At 41.8% G+C, this 19,430-nt stretch overlaps 2 protein-coding genes across 2 annotated transcripts; one reads left to right on the top strand and one right to left on the bottom strand.

The window, feature by feature from the left end:
• Positions 1 to 3,589: 3,589 nt before the first annotated feature.
• LOC139559270 (chromatin accessibility complex protein 1-like) lies at positions 3,590 to 7,177 on the bottom strand. Its single transcript, XM_071375103.1, has 3 exons — positions 6,906 to 7,177; positions 5,064 to 5,187; positions 3,590 to 4,737 (listed from the first exon to the last, which is right to left on the bottom strand). The coding sequence occupies exons 1-3, from the start codon at positions 7,056 to 7,058 to the stop codon at positions 4,658 to 4,660; spliced, it is 357 nt and encodes a 118-aa protein (XP_071231204.1). The 5' UTR covers positions 7,059 to 7,177; the 3' UTR covers positions 3,590 to 4,657.
• Positions 7,178 to 10,618: 3,441 nt separating this feature from the next.
• On the top strand, positions 10,619 to 15,702 carry gatad1 (GATA zinc finger domain containing 1). The gene is made up of 5 exons (XM_071375102.1): positions 10,619 to 11,291; positions 11,473 to 11,595; positions 11,699 to 11,758; positions 14,395 to 14,578; positions 15,110 to 15,702. The coding sequence occupies exons 1-5, from the start codon at positions 11,112 to 11,114 to the stop codon at positions 15,277 to 15,279; spliced, it is 717 nt and encodes a 238-aa protein (XP_071231203.1). The 5' UTR covers positions 10,619 to 11,111; the 3' UTR covers positions 15,280 to 15,702.
• Positions 15,703 to 19,430: the final 3,728 nt, after the last annotated feature.

The raw sequence follows: 19,430 nt of genomic DNA, 5'->3' as shown, positions 1-19,430 counted from the left end.
CTTTTCACATTTTCTTATGTTACAGCCTTACTCTAAAATTGATTCATTTGTTCTTTTTATCCCTAACCCAAAAATTGGTGTTGAGAAATGTTATCAAATTCATTAACTGAAATGTTTACATAAGTATTCAGACCCTTGACTCCGTACTTTGTTGAAGCACCTTTGGCAGCGGTTACAGCCTCAAGTCTTTTTGGGAATGACGCTACAAGCTTGGCACACCTGTATTTGGGGAGTTTCTCCCATTCTCTACAGATCCTCTTAAGCTCTCAGGTTGGATGGGCAAAGAAACCACTACTAAAGAACATCATTAAGAAGAGACTTGCTTGGGCCAAGAAACACAAGCAATGGACATTAGACTGGTGGAAATCTGTCCTGAGTCCAAATTTGAGATGTTTGGTTCCAACCGCCGTGTCTTTGTGAGATGCGGAGTAGGTGAACGGATGATCGCCATTTGTAGTTTCCACCATGAAGCATGGAGGAGGAGGTGTGATGGTGCTTTGCTGGTGACACTGTCAGGAATTTTCTTTTGGATTCAAGGCACACTTAACCAGCATGGCTACCACAGCATTCTGCAGTGATATGCCAATTCCATCTGGTTTGCGCTTAGTCCCACTATCATTTGTTTTTCAACAGGACAATTACTCAACACACCTCCAGGCTGTGTAAATGCTATTTGACCAAGAAGGAGAGTGATAGATGCATCAGATGACCTGTCCTCCACAATCACCCAACCTCAACCCAATTGAGATGGTTTGGAATGAGTTGGACCGCAGAGTGAAGGAAAAGCAGCAAATAAGTGCTCAGCATATATGGGATCTCCTTCAAGACTGTTAAAATATTCCAGGTGAAGCTGGTTGAGAGAATGCCATGGGTGTGCTACGCTGTCACGGCAAAGGGTGGTTAGAGCCCTGAATGCTGATTGCCTGAAAGCTGTGGTATATCAGACCGTACACCATGGGTATAACAAACAAATACAATTTACTATTCTAATTACGTTGGTAACCAGTTTATAACAGCAATAAGGCACCTCTGGGGTTTGTGGTATATGGCCAATATACCACGGCTACGGGCTGTATCCAGGCACTCTGTTGCGTCGTGCCTAAGAACAGCCCTAAGCCGTGGTATACTGACCATATACTACACCACCTCAGGCCTTATTGCTTAATTAGACCACCCTACTAGCACACAGGAAAATGTAGGTGAGTTCTTGAAGAATGGATAAAAGTTACTATGAACTTAATGCAATGTCCAAAACAAAGAGTCCTGTGGTTTGGAAATGGGCTGATGTTTTCCTGGATGAATGATTCAGTGCTGTCCTTGTTTGTTTCTAGCTGCACTTATTAGGCCTATCTAAATAATAATGCCCTTTTACATTACTCTTCAGCCCAGCAGCCTCACTTACCAGGCTAATAGAAACACGGCTGGGGAACAAGACTGGTACAGTTCCATCGTGGTGTAGTTGCTCCAGGATAGAACAACGAGCTGAGTTCTGCCTGTCCTGTTTCCTCCTGAGTGCCTGGTGCCCGGCGCGGGCGGGACCAGGATAGTAGTAGGCTTGCACAGCAGTAGGCTTGTGCTAGGCTTTGCTCCTAGAGGGAATATTCAAGCAGTCATATTAATGCCCTTTTACCAGTGGTGTAAATAAACTAAGAAAAAGTACTTTGAAGTACTACTAAAGTTGTTTTTTGGGGTATCTGTACTTTGTTTTCCACTTATTTTTACTCCACTACATTCCTAAATAAAATGTGCGTTTTACTCCCATACATTTCCTCTGACACCTAAAAGTACTCGTTACATTTCAAATGCTTAGCAGGACAGCAAAATTGTCCAATTCATGGACTTATCAAGAGAACGCGCTGTCATCACTACTGTCACTGATCTGGCAGACTCACTAAATTATGTCTGGCTATCTCTAAATTAAAACAAATATTGTGCTGTTTGGCTTGCATTTTAAATTAAACTTTTACTTTTATACATTTAGAATTTCTCAAGTATTTTACTGGGTGACATTCACTTTTATGTGAGCCATTTTCTATTAGAGTATCTTTACTTTTACTCAAGTATGACAATTGGGTACTTTTCCACCACTACCTTTTACACAGTGATTGTTATTTGTTATTATAGGCAAGGTAATACTATTGAGAAATGAAATGGTTGTAGAAGTTAGTTGATCAAAGGTGATTGAGCGAACTTCCTCTAGGGGCTTGTGCAAGCAGAGTAGGGGAGTAAGAGAACAAAGAGGAAAGGTAATATTGAGCTTTCTGCTCCCAACCAGAATTGTGAATTCCTAGCGTATGAAGTTATGCATGATCAGCCAGTAGTCAAGTTTTAATGCCACACGTACAATGGAATGCCATTCTTGCAAGCTCTAAACCCAACAGTGCAGCAATCAATATAGTATAGAAGCTGTTCAGGAGTCTGCTGGTGGCAAACTTGATGATCCGGTACCGCTTGCCGTGCAGAAGCAGAGAGAACAGTTTGTTCAGGACCTGTCACACGGAGGGGTCCAAAAACAGAGCGGAAACGGTTATCCAGACGTCACCTGAATAATTGCCAATCCCACTAGTAACCTCTCCGATGTAAATATTTAGGAGTTCCATGAGTGCATCGTTGCGCAAAAGGATTGTTGGACTAGGAACCCGTTTTTAGGTTAAGAACCTTTTGCGATTGATTTTATGTTGTGTTTCTAGTATAAAGGAGCACATTGCCAACACACAGGACTCCAACAGGAAAGACCATGTGGCATCCCTCCTAGAGGTCTTTCCATCATGCAACTCCGACTTGAAAAAATGGCACAGTGAATATGTTCTTTAGGCATTTTACATTGAATGAACCGTACCATGTAATATATTCCACTAGCAATGCATGCAGATTCAGGGTAGGAAACCCTGTACAAACAAGAGGTGCACTTTCTCTGTATATGTACTGTATTCTTTGCCTTTTATTCCTCCATAGCGTCACATTCCTATTAGGTGCATTTTAATCACATGTACCTAAAATCCAAACTGTATGCAAAGCCTACAGCATCAGGGGTATTCTGATGGCAATAAAATCTGTTTATACTCCCAGGCTTTAGACCTGTACCATAAAGAGATGTTTTATTGAATGAAGTACAGCTGTGTGTGACACTCAGTGTATGGCATAACATTGTTGCAACGAGGCGAAAACTTGTATCTACAGTAATTCAACATGAATAGTCTGTAGCATGAAGAGGATATCATTTTCATTAATAAAACTATGGTACAAAAACATACAAAAGGCAAGTCTTATTACTTAGGTGGGATCGAAATTGCTGTTTTTCACTCTTGTAGAAAAAATATATTCATAGCTGTTAAAAGTAACTGTCCAGTGTTTCCTGATTTCTATTAAATATGACCTATAATTACAATAAGAGTAATTGTTTTCCTTCCAAAAAAAAGGTTATTTAATGGTTATCAAGTTTAGTACCCCAACAACAGAATGGTGCAAGTAGATTGGCCAGCTCATCCTCCGGAGGATGCGCTGTCGAGAAGTCAGTAGTATGCAATTGAGTTTGAGGTGTTTTTTGTGTGTTTTTCCCCCTTCAATTTCATGCTTTGGCCACAAAGAGTATAGGATGAGTCAACATTTATTTGGGTATGAGTTAACAGAATATGATTAAGTTATGTTTTAATTGGACAGTTAGGCTACTTAGTTCAGTGCATTCTTGAGACAGCACATTACAGGACCTTGCTTTGTAGTTTCATGGCACACAGACACACAGCAGCATATTTTGACTTTGATTCAATAAATGTAGTAAGTCTGTATGATGATTTCACATGAAAAACCAAAAAAATATGGCAATGCCTACTGTAGCATAACTTACATTGCAATCGGAGGAGCTGTTACAAAAAATTAAATAAGAGAAGATTTAAATAAGTGCTGCCTGCAGCCACCCAGGACTGAAAGTACCTATTAGTAAAGAAAATAGATCACACTAAACACAGCAAAAATCTAAAGTCTGTATATTCCTTAGTCACATACTCCATTCAAACACTAAGAAATCAGTTTGCATGTCTATATTTCTACAGATTTCATTGGGTATATGAATAAAATAAATTAAAGTCCATTAGCAAAGACTGTGAATAGCTGTTCCTCTTTATAAAAGGATACAACCAATGAGCCAAATTTATTTTGACCTGAGAACTGAATCGCTTGTATGGAAGACATTGTTGAAAAAAAAAGGGGAAAAAAAGCACCTGATCTGTTCACCCTTTGCTTCAAGGTCTCCTGTAAAACATAATGCCCAAAACAAATGAAAGCCCTCATCTCTGTGCACTATTTGCATCAGCTGGCATCAAAACCTGGGGGAGTACAGAGATTCTCTTTGGCAGCAGGTTATTGCTGTGGCGGGGGGTATCATAGTCAACATACAATTATGATTTTAACGCTTTATCTGTAGTCATTTCACATACTGATTCTTTCTGACCCAAAACTGGATGCTCAGCATGCAGATGACTAGGCAACTTAATTGTAGTAAACATAATATGCTCTAGTAAATCTCAGATCAAGGCGTAGGCCTACACAATGCCATTGAATGGAAGTGGTATGAATGTGGTCTACTTCAGGAATGAGCTGGAGAAAAATATTCAGACTCCATGCTAGCAATACAACCACTGTTGCTTCAAGGGGTTTTGCTTCAATTGTCTGCTTCCTCAATTGGATTTTCTTCTAGAAGCTTCAGGTAATCCCGAACCAAGATCTTCTTTGGTAGGATATCTGCAAACGGTATACGGAACAGATACAAATATTTGCTTTCTCAGTGTCATGATCGCCCATGTTCATTCAGAGAGAAGAGAAGGACAGTCAACTGGTGGTGGTGACGAATGTATTAAATAACATTTCATTCAAAAAAATTGTGTCAAATCACCAATTGGCAACCCATCCCTTATGGGATTAATTGACACAAACATTACAATAATTCACTATGGTAATAAAATGATCATTATTCTGGTGTTCTCTGAATTGCGCATCGCATAAAGAGTGAATTTATTTTGTAAAAATCAATACATAATAAATAAGGTTATCTGTGAGATAGTTCTTACCTGTGAGAAACTGAAAAGTCTCTTTCTCCTCAACAGTATTGGCCAGATCACTGTACAAGAGGGTCTGGTCTTTCCCTGATCCATTGTTGAATGAGGACAGAGCTAGGTGCTGAACAAACAGTTCCTAGAAGAGAGATGAGAGTGATGAATCAACTTATTACATGGGACAGTTCCAAATCATTACCAGTGACTCCATATCATTACCAGCGACACCATTAGGATGGAGGGCAGTCTTCTCTTTACTGATTTACAAGGCGGTTTTGGAGCAGTAGCTTCTTCCTTTCTTCCTATATGTCGATATAGGACTCGTTTTACTGTGGATATATACTTTTGTACCTGTTTCCTCCAGCATCTTCACAAGGTCCATTGCTGCTGTGCTGGGATTGATTTGCACTTTTCGCACCAAAATACGTTCATCTCTAGGACACTTCTTCTTTTCTCATTTCTTTTGATTTTCCCATGACGTCAAGCAAAGAGGCACTGAGTTTGAAGGTAAGCCTTGAAATTCATCCACAGGTACACCTCCAATTGACTCAAATGATGCTTCTAAAGCCATGACATCATTTTCTGGAATTTTCCAAGCTACTTAAGGCACAGTTAACTTAGTGTATGTAAACTTCTGAACCACTGAAATTGTGATACAGTAAATTAATCTGTAAACAATTGTTGGAAAAATTACTTGTGTCATGCACACAGTAGATGTCCTAACCGACTTGCCAAAACTATAGTTAGTTAACAAGAAATTTGTGAAGAGGTTGAAAAACGAGTTTTAATGACTCCAACCTAAGTGTAGGTAAACTTCCGACTTCAACTGTATGTCAGGAGAAGTGCAGTATTATCATAAGGATATGTATACTTGGAATACAGATGAGGAATGGAGGGAAAAAGAGGCAGAGGAGGTCTAGTCTAGTAGGTGCTGTAATGCAACATATTTTGGATGCCAACCGTGGTTAAGCCTCATCAAAGAAGAGATAGAAGCTGTTTTTCGGTCCTCTACTGTCTACACATCCTACATGTTAGAAAATACTAAAAATTGTATTTAACCAGGCAAGTCAGTATTTACAATGATGGCCTACCCCAGACGACGCTGTGCCAATTGTGCGCCGCCCTATGGGACTCCCAATCACGGCCAGATATGATACAGCCTGGATTCGAACCAGGGATTGTAGTGACGCCTCTTGCACTGAGATGCAGTGCACGTTTGTGTATCACAGCCACTGTGGCCGGTAGATACAGGCAGTGTTGCTGCGCGAGGTGGGATAGATTTGACGTTGGGATTCAGAGCTTTGTGCATGACCAGATACGAAACAAAAACGGGAGAAATACTTTACACAACTGCAGCATTTATTTTGGTATAAATCACAACGTACCCATACTTGACTAATTGTATTAAATGCTCGCACTCAGAGCCCTGTGTGGCCACCCCGCCAACATGGCTAGTGAATTAGACATTCTTAATCGCCAATGCCAAAATCTTCCCGTACTTGGCGCGTGTGAATTTTAGGCCTTGCATTCATTACGGGATAACTGTACATCCTATTTTAGTTTAAGTTAAAGCCAAATATATTTCCACTGTGCAACAGTAATGTCACTTCGGGGTGAACGTTAGTTAGCTAACTAGCTAACTGTTACAGCCATTCAGGGTTAGTCACCTACCTTGACAAGTACAGTACATTTAGAGATTAAAGTTCCAATTTATTAAAGTAGATAGCTAGCACTGTCTGTATATGTATACATTCATTTCAGACCTTACTGCAAAATTACCTTGTAGGCCTAGCTAATACGTACCGTTAGCTAGCATAGCTAAACCAATAAACAAACTGCCGATTGAACTAAACTTACTGTTGCTTTGGTGGTGAGGAGAAGAGCCTCTTGGTTGATGCTTGAGACGTCGGGAGAACTTTTCATGATCAGTTTCACACGAGTCATTGGAAGAGAGATGCCTTTGCTGTTAGATGCATGATTCACTTTCTCTTCCACGTTGTTGCCCGACATCTTAAGTATGTTTCTCAGTAGTAAGCGCACACCGTTGATAAACACTCGCGAAGAGCGGAAGTACCCCGCTACTTTTAGAGCAGTGACGTGGGCGTGGTTAGTCTTTTTCTTCTTCCATTTCCCCCCAAATCCTTAACAAGTATCTCTACCAGTAGAGCAGGGTTCCCCAACTTGCGGCACGCGTGTCAAATCTGGCCCACCAGAAATATGATTTGCCCCCCAAATATATATATATTTTTTTATTAAATAATAAATAAATAAAATTATAATTTTAAAAAATCAAGGACTCGAGCTGCAAAAACTCCCAAATGCAATGTCTCAAGAAGGAAGTTACTCCCCCTAAATAAGGCAAAAGTCCCCAACTTGCGGCACGCGGGTCAAATCTGGCCCACCAGAAATATGATTTGCCCCCCAAATATATATATATTTTTTTATTAAATAATAAATAAATAAAATTATAATTTAAAAAAATCAAGGACTCGAGCTGCAAAAACTCCCAAATGCAATGTCTCAAGAAGGAAGTTACTCCCCCTAAATAAGGCAAAAGTTGCATTTTAACTTATTTCATGAGGAGAGAGAATACAGGAGACAGTCATATAATAAAACAGGCAGCGGACCATTTTGTGGTGCTGAAAGGTAAAGCTGCAACCGCAGTGCAATCAATAGGAGGTGAACAGCGCCTGGTGCTGAAAATATAGCTAACTTGTTATGCAAGTGTTGCGCAGCAACAGATTGAGAAAACCTACATCAGTCGAGTAATCCATTTAAACAATAATCTTCATTTTAATTTTACTTTACAAACAATAAGAGTTGCAGCTATCAAAAACATATGGAAATGTCTGCTCTACCCAAAATTACAACCAACTAATTGCAGCATTACCACAAAAATGGAAGAGGAAAGTGGAAGGGGGAAAAAGTAAGGAACTGGTCTGTCGGCCCTGCAATAAAGATCATCATTGGTTAAAGAATATTGTGATAAATTAAAAAAAATATCAGTTTCATTTATGTTAAAAAAAATTGACAGCTGTGCCATATAGATTGCAAAATAGTTGGGAAGAGATCTTTGACTTACCAATTCCATGGCACATGGTTAATGAACTGACACGCAAAACGACACCAGATTCAAAATGTAGAATTTTTCAATTTAAATTATTATACAAAATTCTCTCAATAACTAAAATAATGTTATTTATATGGAGGATACAACCTTCCCAGCTCTGCAGATTTTGCTGCGAAGAGGCTTAATCATTAGATCATTTGTTTAGGTACTGTTAATATGGTACATTCCATAAATGTACTTTTAAGAAGGCACACCTGTTAATTGAAATGCATTCCAGGTGACTACCTCATGAAGCTGGTTGAGAGAATGCCAAGAGTGTGCAAAGCTGTCATCAAGGCAAAGGATTTTTTAAACACTTTTTTGGTTACTACATGATTCCATATGTGTTATTTCATAGTTTTGATGTCTTCACTATTATTCTACAATGTAGAAAATAGTACAAATAAAGAAAAACCCTTCAATGAGTAGGTGTTCTAAAACTTTTCACCGGTAGTGTGTGTGTGTGTGTGTATGTGTGTGTGTGTGCGTGTATATATATATATATATTGTGGCAGACCAGGGGGTTTGGTCAAGAAGTTTACATAGATCAGACACGGACAGAGTATGATTAGCTCGGTTTCAAGGGCGTTTATTAAATAATAAATCAAAAAGAAAAGAACAGGTCTCCCCCATGAGACCCTCTCCGGGATACCTTCTCCTGGGTTCCGGGTCCTCCTGTATCCTGTCGGGCACACAAACTCAACTCCCTCGTCTTAGCTCAGGTAACCGTATCCAACCACATGGAAGTCCCCTCACTTCCCCTAGTCCTCCTGTGTGCTGCCCTTCTGGCAGCTTTATGGGCCTTGATTACTCACCAGCTCCCAATCAGCCCCAATTAGTCCTGTCTGGAGCCCGTCGAGACCTGGCACGTCCAGCAGATGAAGCCATCGCCTCGTGATGTATACTCCACCTGTTACCAGGCCTTGACGAGTCTTCCCCTGGTGGCTGACCTGCTGTAGCCACAATATATATACATATATATACATTTGCAAAAGAAAATATGGGGGATTGGACGTGATGCAGACAATTACATTGATGGTAGCTACAATCTATCTGCAGTATTAAATCTGATCTAACCCTAAATATTTTTTTAAATAAAAAATAACAACAAGAGTGCTTAATTGGAGTCTATTTCTTCCCGAGTCTAGGCCTATATAAAATATATAAAATACCTTAACTGGCTGAGGTGGGCTATGAGGCTTAACAGCATCTTTCACAATAACAAAAATAAATGGCCTGATAGAAGTGGGATCTTTTTATTATGCGTACTTACAATTGCAACTGGCCAAAAATGTAGCATCCTACATAAAACAATCATTTAAAGATAGCCTGCTCCTTTAACGACAGAACAAACAGAAATGACCATCAGTTTGAGACCTAAATATCCCTGGAAAAGCACTCACAATAATGTTAGTATTTACTAAATACTTTCAAATAGGCCACTAAGTGACTTACTCAATGGGAAAAGTTGCATTTCCTCTCGGACACGATCTTGTGTCCGCAGGCTGTCCTCGATTGAAAGCTGGTTCCTGTCATGAGTCTATATTGCGTTCATAGAGGAAAATGAGGACTTGATGTTAGTACATAAAATGCATTTTTTTTTTATTGTGCTGTATTCCTCTGAGCATGCCACCCAAAACGCACACAAGGATTCGGAGCGCATCCTTGATTTGGCTGGATGTCTGGAATTCAATCAGCTGAGTTTGAATTGCGGTCTCATCCAGCGAGGGTATCGTTTTCTTAGCAAGGGAGGGTAATTCTCCACATGGGCGGACTGTGAGAGGATCACGTACAAATGCAATAATATCCTTGGGCATGCTGTAGTCTTTAAATCTGGTGGAGAAGTTATAATTTGTCAATTGAAATCTTCCATCACCTCTATGACAATACTGCGACCTGGTCCCTCTGCCTCTCGTTTCTCCAGTGTGCTGAAGTGCAGTAGCCTTCCAGATGACCATTCCAAATCGAACAGCTCAAGTTTTTCCACCATGTCCACGACTGTTTTCCCTCTTCCTTGTAACTGGAGATTTAACCCGTTTCAGTTTAAGTGAGAATATGTCATGTTTAGATTTATAATGACGTCTGAGATTGATCTGTACATTCTTCCCTGAAACTTCAATTTTCATTATCCACTTTTCTTTTGATACGTTTTGAGAGCGACATTTTCTGTTGCTATCAATATGATTGTTCTGAACAGAACGAATGTTGACGTTACAAAAGTAGTGTAGACTACGTAGACCTGTTTTTCCCCTCCAATCAACGTACAGAGAAATAGACAAAATAATATTTGAATAGAGACATGGTGATTTTATGAGCGTAATCAGATCGAAAAAATGATGATGTTATTGTCACTGAATTTATTATGTACTAATCGGATTTGTTAAACATGTTGTTCAATTTGTAGTGTAGGCCAATTCATTGTGCTAATATTATATGCTAATTATGTTCGACTATTAGCTCAGAAAAAATTTGGGCCGAGGCCAAACATAGTTAACGAACCCTCAACAGTATGTACTCCTGTTTAAGACAATATGATTGTTGTTGTTTTTTTGCTTCCTTTTTGCTAAGAAGTAGCTGATAGATAGTTTATAAGCCTGCCTGTTAGATAAATATAATACCTAGATATAAGGCTGTCGATACACGCCATCACAGTAGGTGGAGCATTACACTTCGCTTAGTGCGGCCCACACTAGCTAGCTGAACATGAAAGAAGAAGACATTTTTACAGACTGGTTAGCTAGCTGTCTGGGCTAAATCGATGTAGCCATTTGTGTTGTTCCTTTAGATCTAGCTTATTGCTATTTGATTTGCATGCTGTAGTTGTCTGTCTAAGTCTGTCTGTCAAGAGCGGCTTTGTTGTTGTTGCTGATGTTGTTAGCCAGAATATAGTTAGCTGGCTAAATAGCTAGCTAGCCTCTGCGTTCATTTCGCTGGCCTACATATTTCCTATCAAGATGCCGCTGGGTTTGAAACCATGTTGCGCTGTCTGCAAAACAAACTCATCGTCTATGTGGAAAAAGGGAAACCAAGGAGAGATCCTGTGCAATAACTGTACGGGGAAGAGCACCAGCAGTGGAGCATCTGGACCCTCTGCGTCCTCCAACACACAGCAGAATAATGTCGGGGGCAAGCAGGTTTCCACATATAAAATATACATAGGCCTGCACTGCACTGTAGTGTGCTCCCCTTAGTGGCTGTATCTCCATACTGTTCTACTTCCAAGGCAAAGCAGAGATCAATCATATAGGCATGTGTGATCCACATTGTCATCCTGATGGAGGTGTAATATTGGTATTTGACACATCTTGCCCACAGTCTAAACAAGAGATCCACAGGAGATCAGCACGGTTGAGGAGCACCAAGTACAAAACCCCTGCTACCGAAAAAAAGGTCTCTACCAAAGGAAAAGGAAGAAGGCACATCTTCAAACTAAAAAATGTCAGTACCATTGGTTCAATACACAGGAACTCAGATATCTTTGTGTTGGATTGTCAGACAATTGTTCTAATTGAAGCTCCTCAAAATGTGATTTCTTCCACAGCCAATCAAAGCACCAGAATCTGTTTCCACTATCATCACATCAGAATCAGTCTTTTATAAGGTACAGTATGTTTACTTAAAAAAACAAAAAAAACATTCAGTACTGTATGTTAGCAAACATAACAAACGTATCTGTTTATAACCTACCAGGTACCACCCCAAAGCCGTAAACACGGGCACCCTCATAGATATCATCCTAACCAACTTGCCCTCTGAATACACCTCTGCTGTTTTCAACCAAGATCTCAGCGATCACTGCCTCATTGCCTGCATCCGTAATGGGTCAGCGGTCAAACGACCTCCACTCATCACTGTCAAACGCTCCCTGAAACACTTCAGCGAGCAGGCCTTTCTAATCGACCTGGCCGGGGTATCCTGGAAGGATATTGATCTCATCCCGTCAGTAGAGGATGCCTGGTTATTTTTTTTAAATGCCTTCCTCACCATCTTAAATAAGCATGCCCCATTCAAGAAATTTAGAACCAGGAACAGATATAGCCCTTGGTTCTCTCCAGACCTGACTGCCCTTAACCAACACAAAAACATCCTGTGGCGTTCTGCATTAGCATCGAACAGCCCCTGTGATATGCTACTTTTCAGGGAAGCTAGAAACCAATATACACAGGCAGTTAGAAAAGCCAAGGCTAGCTTTTTCAAGCAGAAATTTGCTTCCTGCAACACAAACTCAAAAAAGTTCTGGGACACTGTAAAGTCCATGGAGAATAAGAACACCTCCTCCCAGCTGCCCACTGCACTGAGGACAGGAAACACTGTCACCACCGATAAATCCACTATAATTGAGAATTTCAATAAGAATTTTTCTACGACTGGCCATGCTTTCCACCTGGCTACCCCTACCCCGGTCAACAGCACTGCACCCCCCACAGCAACTCGCCCAAGCCTTCCCCATTTCTCCTTCTCCCAAATCCAGTCAGCAGTTTGGGACACTCTTGACCCAAACTGCTACAGACCTATATCTATCCTACCCTGCCTTTCTAAGGTCTTCGAAAGCCAAGTCAACAAACAGATTACCGACCATTTCGAATCCCACCATACCTTCTCCACTATGCAATCTGGTTTCAGAGCTGGTCATGGGTGCACCTCAGCCACGCTCAAGGTCCTAAACGATATCCTAACCGCCATCGATAAGAAACAATACTGTGCAGCCGTATTCATTGACCTGGCCAAGGCTTTCGACTCTGTCAATCACCACATCCTCATCGGCAGACTCGATAGCCTTGGTTTCTCAAATGATTGCCTCGCCTGGTTCACCAACTACTTCTCTGATAGAGTTCAGTGTGTCAAATCGGAGGGCCTGTTGCCCGGGCCTCTGGCAGTCTCTATGGGGGTGCCACAGGGTTCAATTCTTGGACCGACTCTCTTCCCTTGTTTACATCAATGATGTTGCTCTTGCTGCTGGTGAGTCTCTGATCCACCTCTACGCAGACGGCACCATTCTGTATAATTCTGGCCCTTCTTTGGACACTGTGTTAACAACCCTCCAGACGAGCTTCAATGCCATACAACTCTCCTTCCGTGGCCTCCAATTGCTCTTAAATACAAGTAAAACTAAATGCATGCTCTTCAACCGATCGCTGCCTGCACCTGCCCGCCTGTCCAACATCACTACTCTGGACGGTTCTGACTTAGAATATGTGGACAACTACAAATACCTAGGTGTCTGGTTAGACTGTAAACTCTCCTTCCAGACTCACATCAAACATCTCCAATCCAAAGTTAAATCTAGAATTGGCTTCCTATTTCGCAACAAAGCATCCTTCACTCATGCTGCCAAACATACCCTTGTAAAACTGACCATCCTACCGATCCTCGACTTCGGCGATGTCATTTACAAAATAGCCTCTAATACCCTATTCAATAAATTGGATGCAGTCAATCACAGTGCCATCCGTTTTGTCACCAAAGCCCCATATACTACCCACCACTGCGACCTGTACGCTCTCGTTGGCTGGCCCTCGCTTCATACTCGTCGCCAAACCCACTGTCTCCAGGTCATCTACAAGACCCTGCTAGGTAAAGTCCCCCCTTATCTCAGCTCGCTGGTCACCTGTAGCACGCGCTCCAGCAGGTATATCTCTCTGGTCACCCCCAAAACCAGTTCTTCCTTTGGCCGCCTCTCCTTCCAGTTCTCTGCTGCCAATGACTGGAATGAACTACAAAAATCTCTGAAACTGGAAACACTTATTTCCCTCACTAGCTTTAAGCACCAGCTGTCAGAGCAGCTCACAGATTACTGCACCTGTACATAGCCCATCTATAATTTAGCCCAAACAACTACCTCTCCCCCTACTGTATTTATTTATTTTGCTTCTTTGCACCCCATTATTTCTATCTTTACTTTGCACATTCTTCCACTGCAAATCTACCATTCCAGTGTTTTACTTGCTATATTGCATTTACTTTGCCACCATGGCCTTTTTTTTGCCTTTACCTCCCTTATCTCACCTCATTTGCTCACATTGTATATACTTATTTTTTTCTACTGTATTATTGACTGTATGTTTGTTTTACTCTGTGTAACTCTGTGTTGTTGTATGTGTCGAACTGCTTTGCTTTATCTTGGCCAGGTCGCAATTGTAAATTAGAACTTGTTCTCAACTTGCCTACCTGGTTAAATAAAGGTGAAATAAAAAAAAATATAGATATGGTATCCATTAACTGTCAGTTATTGTGCAGGGTGTGTATTATCAGATAGGAGATGTCATCAAAGTTACAGATGAGGATGATGGGAGGCCATACTATGCACAGATCAGAGGTTTTGTCCAGGACCAATACTGTGAGAAGAGTGCAGCCTTGACTTGGTTGATACCAACCCAGGCCAGTCCTAAGGACCTGTTTGATCCTGCCACTTACATTGTTGGTGAGTGAAGATTGAACTTACGTCACTTTTTTTTTTTACCCCTTTTTTTACCCCCAATTTCATGGTATCCATTTGGTAGTAGTTACAGTCTTGTCTCATCGCTGCAACTCCCGTACGGTCGAGAGCCACGCGTCCTCCAAAACACAACCCAACCCGCACCAATGTGTCGGAGAAAACACCGTACACCTGGTCAGCGTGCACTGCCCGCCACAGGAGTCAAGGATATCCCTGCCGGCCAAACCCGTACGACGCTGGGCCAATTGTGCGTCGCCCCATGGACCTCCCGGTCGCGGTAGAGCCTGGGCTCGAACCCAGAATCTCTGGTTACACATCGCACTGCGATGCAGTGCCTTAGACCATTGCGCCTCCCGGAAGGCTGAATTTGTCACATTTTTTAAAGTTATGTTTGAGAATACAGAAATAAGTTATGTCTATCTTTGAACATTGTGTAAATGTGAGTAATGTCACAGTAGACTTAAACACCACAACTAGCCGATAATGTTTCTGTTACTGATTATCTGACTTCTATAGGTCCAGAGGAGGATTTTCCCAGGAAGATGGAGTACCTGGAGTTTGTGTGCCACGCCCCCTCGGAGTACTTCAAGTCCAGGAGCTGTCCTTTCCCCACCATTCCTATCCGTCCAGAGAAAGGCTACATCTGGACCCATATTGGACCCACGCCGGCCATCGCTATCAAATAATCTTTTGGCAACAGCAATTAGCTGCTGGGCCATTTACCATGAAGATATGAACTTTGTCTGTTAGCTTGCTAATGGACGCATGTACATTTTTGTAATATAATGGAGACAAGTTTTAGACTGTATAAGACACATTATTAGTCTTTGAATATGGAAACTGTGGATGTTTACAAACCAATCTAAATAGTAACATCTTGAACAGTACGATAACTACCCATGAAATGTTCATCCAGAGATGACATGGGATTGACTTTTATATTCAGTAATGTGGAAAATACGTTTTCAAAAGCTTTGTCTACTAGAATGCTTTTAAAACAACCAACTTAATTTTCTTTAGACATCTGTGTCATTCATGTGAAGTGTTTAACGAATATTTGATCGAGACCAACTAACATTTTTAAATAAAGAACATTTATTTAGAAATAAGCTGTTAATAGCTTCCAAGTTATATCCCTTTGAGTATATTTTTGAGACACTGAAACCTTTATGATCATTTACCCCCCCACAAATCTCCAATCTTTTTGATTAAAAAAACAAAATCCCCCTTGATTTCACAGTACATGGTCGACATTGATCTGCATGTGCAAATGTGTGCAGCAAGCATACAGTCTGACTTAACCATGAAATCTATCATTATCTTTGAGATCATTTCAGCTAATCAGTTAAAGGTGTGTTCAGCCTGTGTTGTGGTGTGTGCTGGGAGTGTTACTGTGTCCCACATCCACATGTGTAGAAGTAGACAGGTAGGATAGCTGGCTGTCCATGGACAGCCTCATGACGCATATCCCCCTGCTGGAACAGGTGAGGGGATGCTGTGTTCGAGTTGAGAACATATGAGCCCTAGGACCATGCCTCAGGACTACCAGGCCTGATGACTCCTGGCTGCCCACAGTCCACCTGGTCGTGCTGCTGCTCAAGTTTTAACTGTTCTGCCCGTGGCTATGGAACCCTGACATGTTCACCGGATGTGCTACCTTGTCCTGGATGTGCTGTTTTCGACTGACTCTCTACCGCACCTGTCTCGACCTCTAAATTATCGGTTATGAAAAGCCAGCTGACATTTACTCCTGAGGTACTGACCTGTTGCACCCTCTACAACAAGTGTGATTATTATTTGACCCTACTGGTCATCTATGAACGCTGTTCTTCAAGATGTTCAAATCTGGCCTTAATTGCCATGTACTCTGAAAATCTCCACCCGGCACAGCCAGAAGAGGACTGGCCACCCCTCAGAGCCTGGTTTCTTCTTAGGCTCCTGCCTTTCTAGGAAGTTTTCCCTAGCCACCGTGCTTCTACATCTGTATTTCTTGCTGTTTGTGGTGTTAGGGTGGGGTTTTGTGTAAGCACTTTGTGCCATTTGCTGATGTTAAAAGGGCTTTATAAATACATTGGATTTGATGAGCCTGACACACAACTGACATTAGTAACAGAACAGTACATATAAGGTTATAGACAACTCCAGGAAGAGTCATTGAATCTATTGAGCACCCATAAGGCTCTGATCAAAATTAGTGCACTATATGGGGAATAGTGCCATGTCCACTGCCTTCTTACCTTCTCCAGGGTGATGAGGGTGGACAGTATGTCTCCAGTATGGCCGGTGGCAATATCATTATTCAATAGTTTGTCCTGGAGGGTTGCAGTCATATGGTTCCTCATCATCATCGCCTCTTGCTGTATGTTGAACGACAGGCTGTGCACCTCCTCCACTATACTGTGGATAAACACATACACGTGGTCTGAAATATACCTGCCATATCTCCCTGTAGGCAGCCATGTTCTTCTGCATAGCAGCCATGACAAGGGCCAGCTCCTCCAAGGTGTCCATGGTCAGGTTCTTCCAGGTCTTCTGGCACCGGGTCATGTTGGTCTTGGTTACCACCTCTGCCCTGGTCCGTCAGGACTCCCGTATCTTCCGGTATAATCTGTGGGAGAATGAAGGGGTTGAGGAGTGAGTTTGGTGTGGTGTGTAGGGAGAGAGGACTTAATACACAGGGTGGTAATATGTGATTGAAAACAACGAAAGAGGAGTGGTCGTATTGATGATTTTGAAAGGCAGCTTGTAGTAATAATCAGTATACAACAATGTGGAAGACACGCAATTCATCACACAACCCCCAGCCCCCTCTGTCATCAACAACAGAGCCTTGGTATGAATAATACTAACGTGACATGGAAACTATAGGGGGAACAGAAAGAGTGACAGACTTACCGCTAGCCAGCGAACACTCGTTAGAGTTATTGTCGTCGTAGTCAGCCATCTATACCTCCAGGTTGGTGGTTACCACGGCGACGAGGAGATTGGTGAAAATGAAGAAGTAGAGCCGGTCCGTACATCAGCCCCTCATCACTACTGTGCAGACAGAAAGGACAACTCTTACCACATTGGGACAAAATACATAGAAATATGTCTACAATATATTGGCATTTTCACATAAGCTTTTTCACTCTATTGCAACATTTTAAGCCCCATTTGATAAAGCAATCTCTTCTTGCTTTTCAAAATCTTTATCCAAGGACCCATACTGTCTGAACTGGATAGAGGAAATGTAGACTTTATCCAAGGACTCATACTGTATGAACTAGACAAGGGGAAATGTAGTCTTTATCCAAGGACACATACTGTATGAACTGGATAAGGGGAAATGTAGGGCCTTGTGTCTCTTACTCCTCAAACTCCCTGTAGATGGCCATCCATCCGTCCTAGGGATGCAGAAGAACAGGGTGTAGAGGGCAGGTCGCCAAAGGCTGATGGAACAGCAGCACTGAACAGAGTCAAGCCAAACACTCCAAACACCTGACAGACACAGGCAGGACATCAACAGAGACATCAGACACAAACACAGGGGACCACTGAGCAGATGTTCCACCATCACAAACACGGGACAACTGAGCAGATGACTCACTCATAGAAATGGATTCTATTTCTATGGTCTCAATATCACTCCTTGAAACATCACACACTCATCTGGGGCCATAGCAACAAACCAACATAACAAATAGTAAAAGAGGCAAGAACTGGGGCATTAATGTATAGTTGACAGTTCTAACGTTTCTTTTCTCATTCAAAGTTGGAGGAATGAGATGAAAAAGTGGGAATGGATTAAGATGACTGATAATGAAGTGTGTGAGAGAGAGAGAGACAGAGAGGAGGGTATCTACAGTACAAGCATGATTAGGAGGAGGACGAAGATATTGGTCATGTCTGGGATGGACTACATAATGATGGTGACCATCATAGCCAAACCCTCAACACCCTGGAACACAAACACAAGAAATAACACATTACAACATGGAGTAACAAAGCAGCATTACTAAAACCATCAGCGTACTACATAGCTCACTAAGGAATGGAGAAAACAAGTGTGGTGAGGATCTTATTTTATGCCCTCTTTGGGATAAGAATGATGGGAGTGAAGGGTTGAGAAGTGAAGGGTGGGAGGGGTTGGGGAGTGAAGGGTTGGGAATTGAAAAATAGTGGAGTGGGAGGGGTTGGGGAGTGAAGTGAAAAATAGTGGAGTGGGAGGGGTTGAGAGGTGAACATTTAGGGAGTGGGAGGCGTTTACCGCGTTTGTCTCACCAACCCCGTTAGAAATATTATGAAGAATGTTTGACCAGAAAGGGCTCGTTCCAGAAGATAGACATCATAAGGTGATAGGAACTGAAGTGGCGTTGTTAGGTCATTCAGTCCCTGGTCCATTATATGCGCAAATTACGCAGACACCTGAACAATCCTTATTTACAATGACGGCCTAGGAACAGTGGGTTAACTGCCTTGTCCAGGGGCAGAACGACAGATTTTTACCTTGGGGATTCGATCTAGCAACCTTTAGTTTACTGGCCCAACGCACTAGGCTACCTGCCGCCCCAATATACAGTAGCCTATTTAGGGGAAAAAGCGATCTAGATACTAAACAAATAAAACGTTTGTATAATGAAGGGCTCTTATTTTATGTTTATAAGAAAGACACATCATGCACGTGTAACCGATGTGAAATGGCTAGCTAGTTAGCGGTGGTGCGCGCTAATAGCGTTTCAATTGGTGACGTCACTCGCTTTGAGACCTTGAAGTAGTGGTTCCTCTTGCTTTGCAAGGGCCGTGGCTTTTGTGGAGCGATGGGTAACGATGTTTCGTGGGTGACTATTGTTGATGT

This window comes from Salvelinus alpinus, chromosome 29, assembly GCF_045679555.1.
Source record: "Salvelinus alpinus chromosome 29, SLU_Salpinus.1, whole genome shotgun sequence".
In the NCBI taxonomy this organism is placed as follows: Eukaryota; Metazoa; Chordata; class Actinopteri; order Salmoniformes; family Salmonidae; genus Salvelinus; species Salvelinus alpinus.
This window is presented reverse-complemented; position numbering and strand designations above follow the sequence as displayed.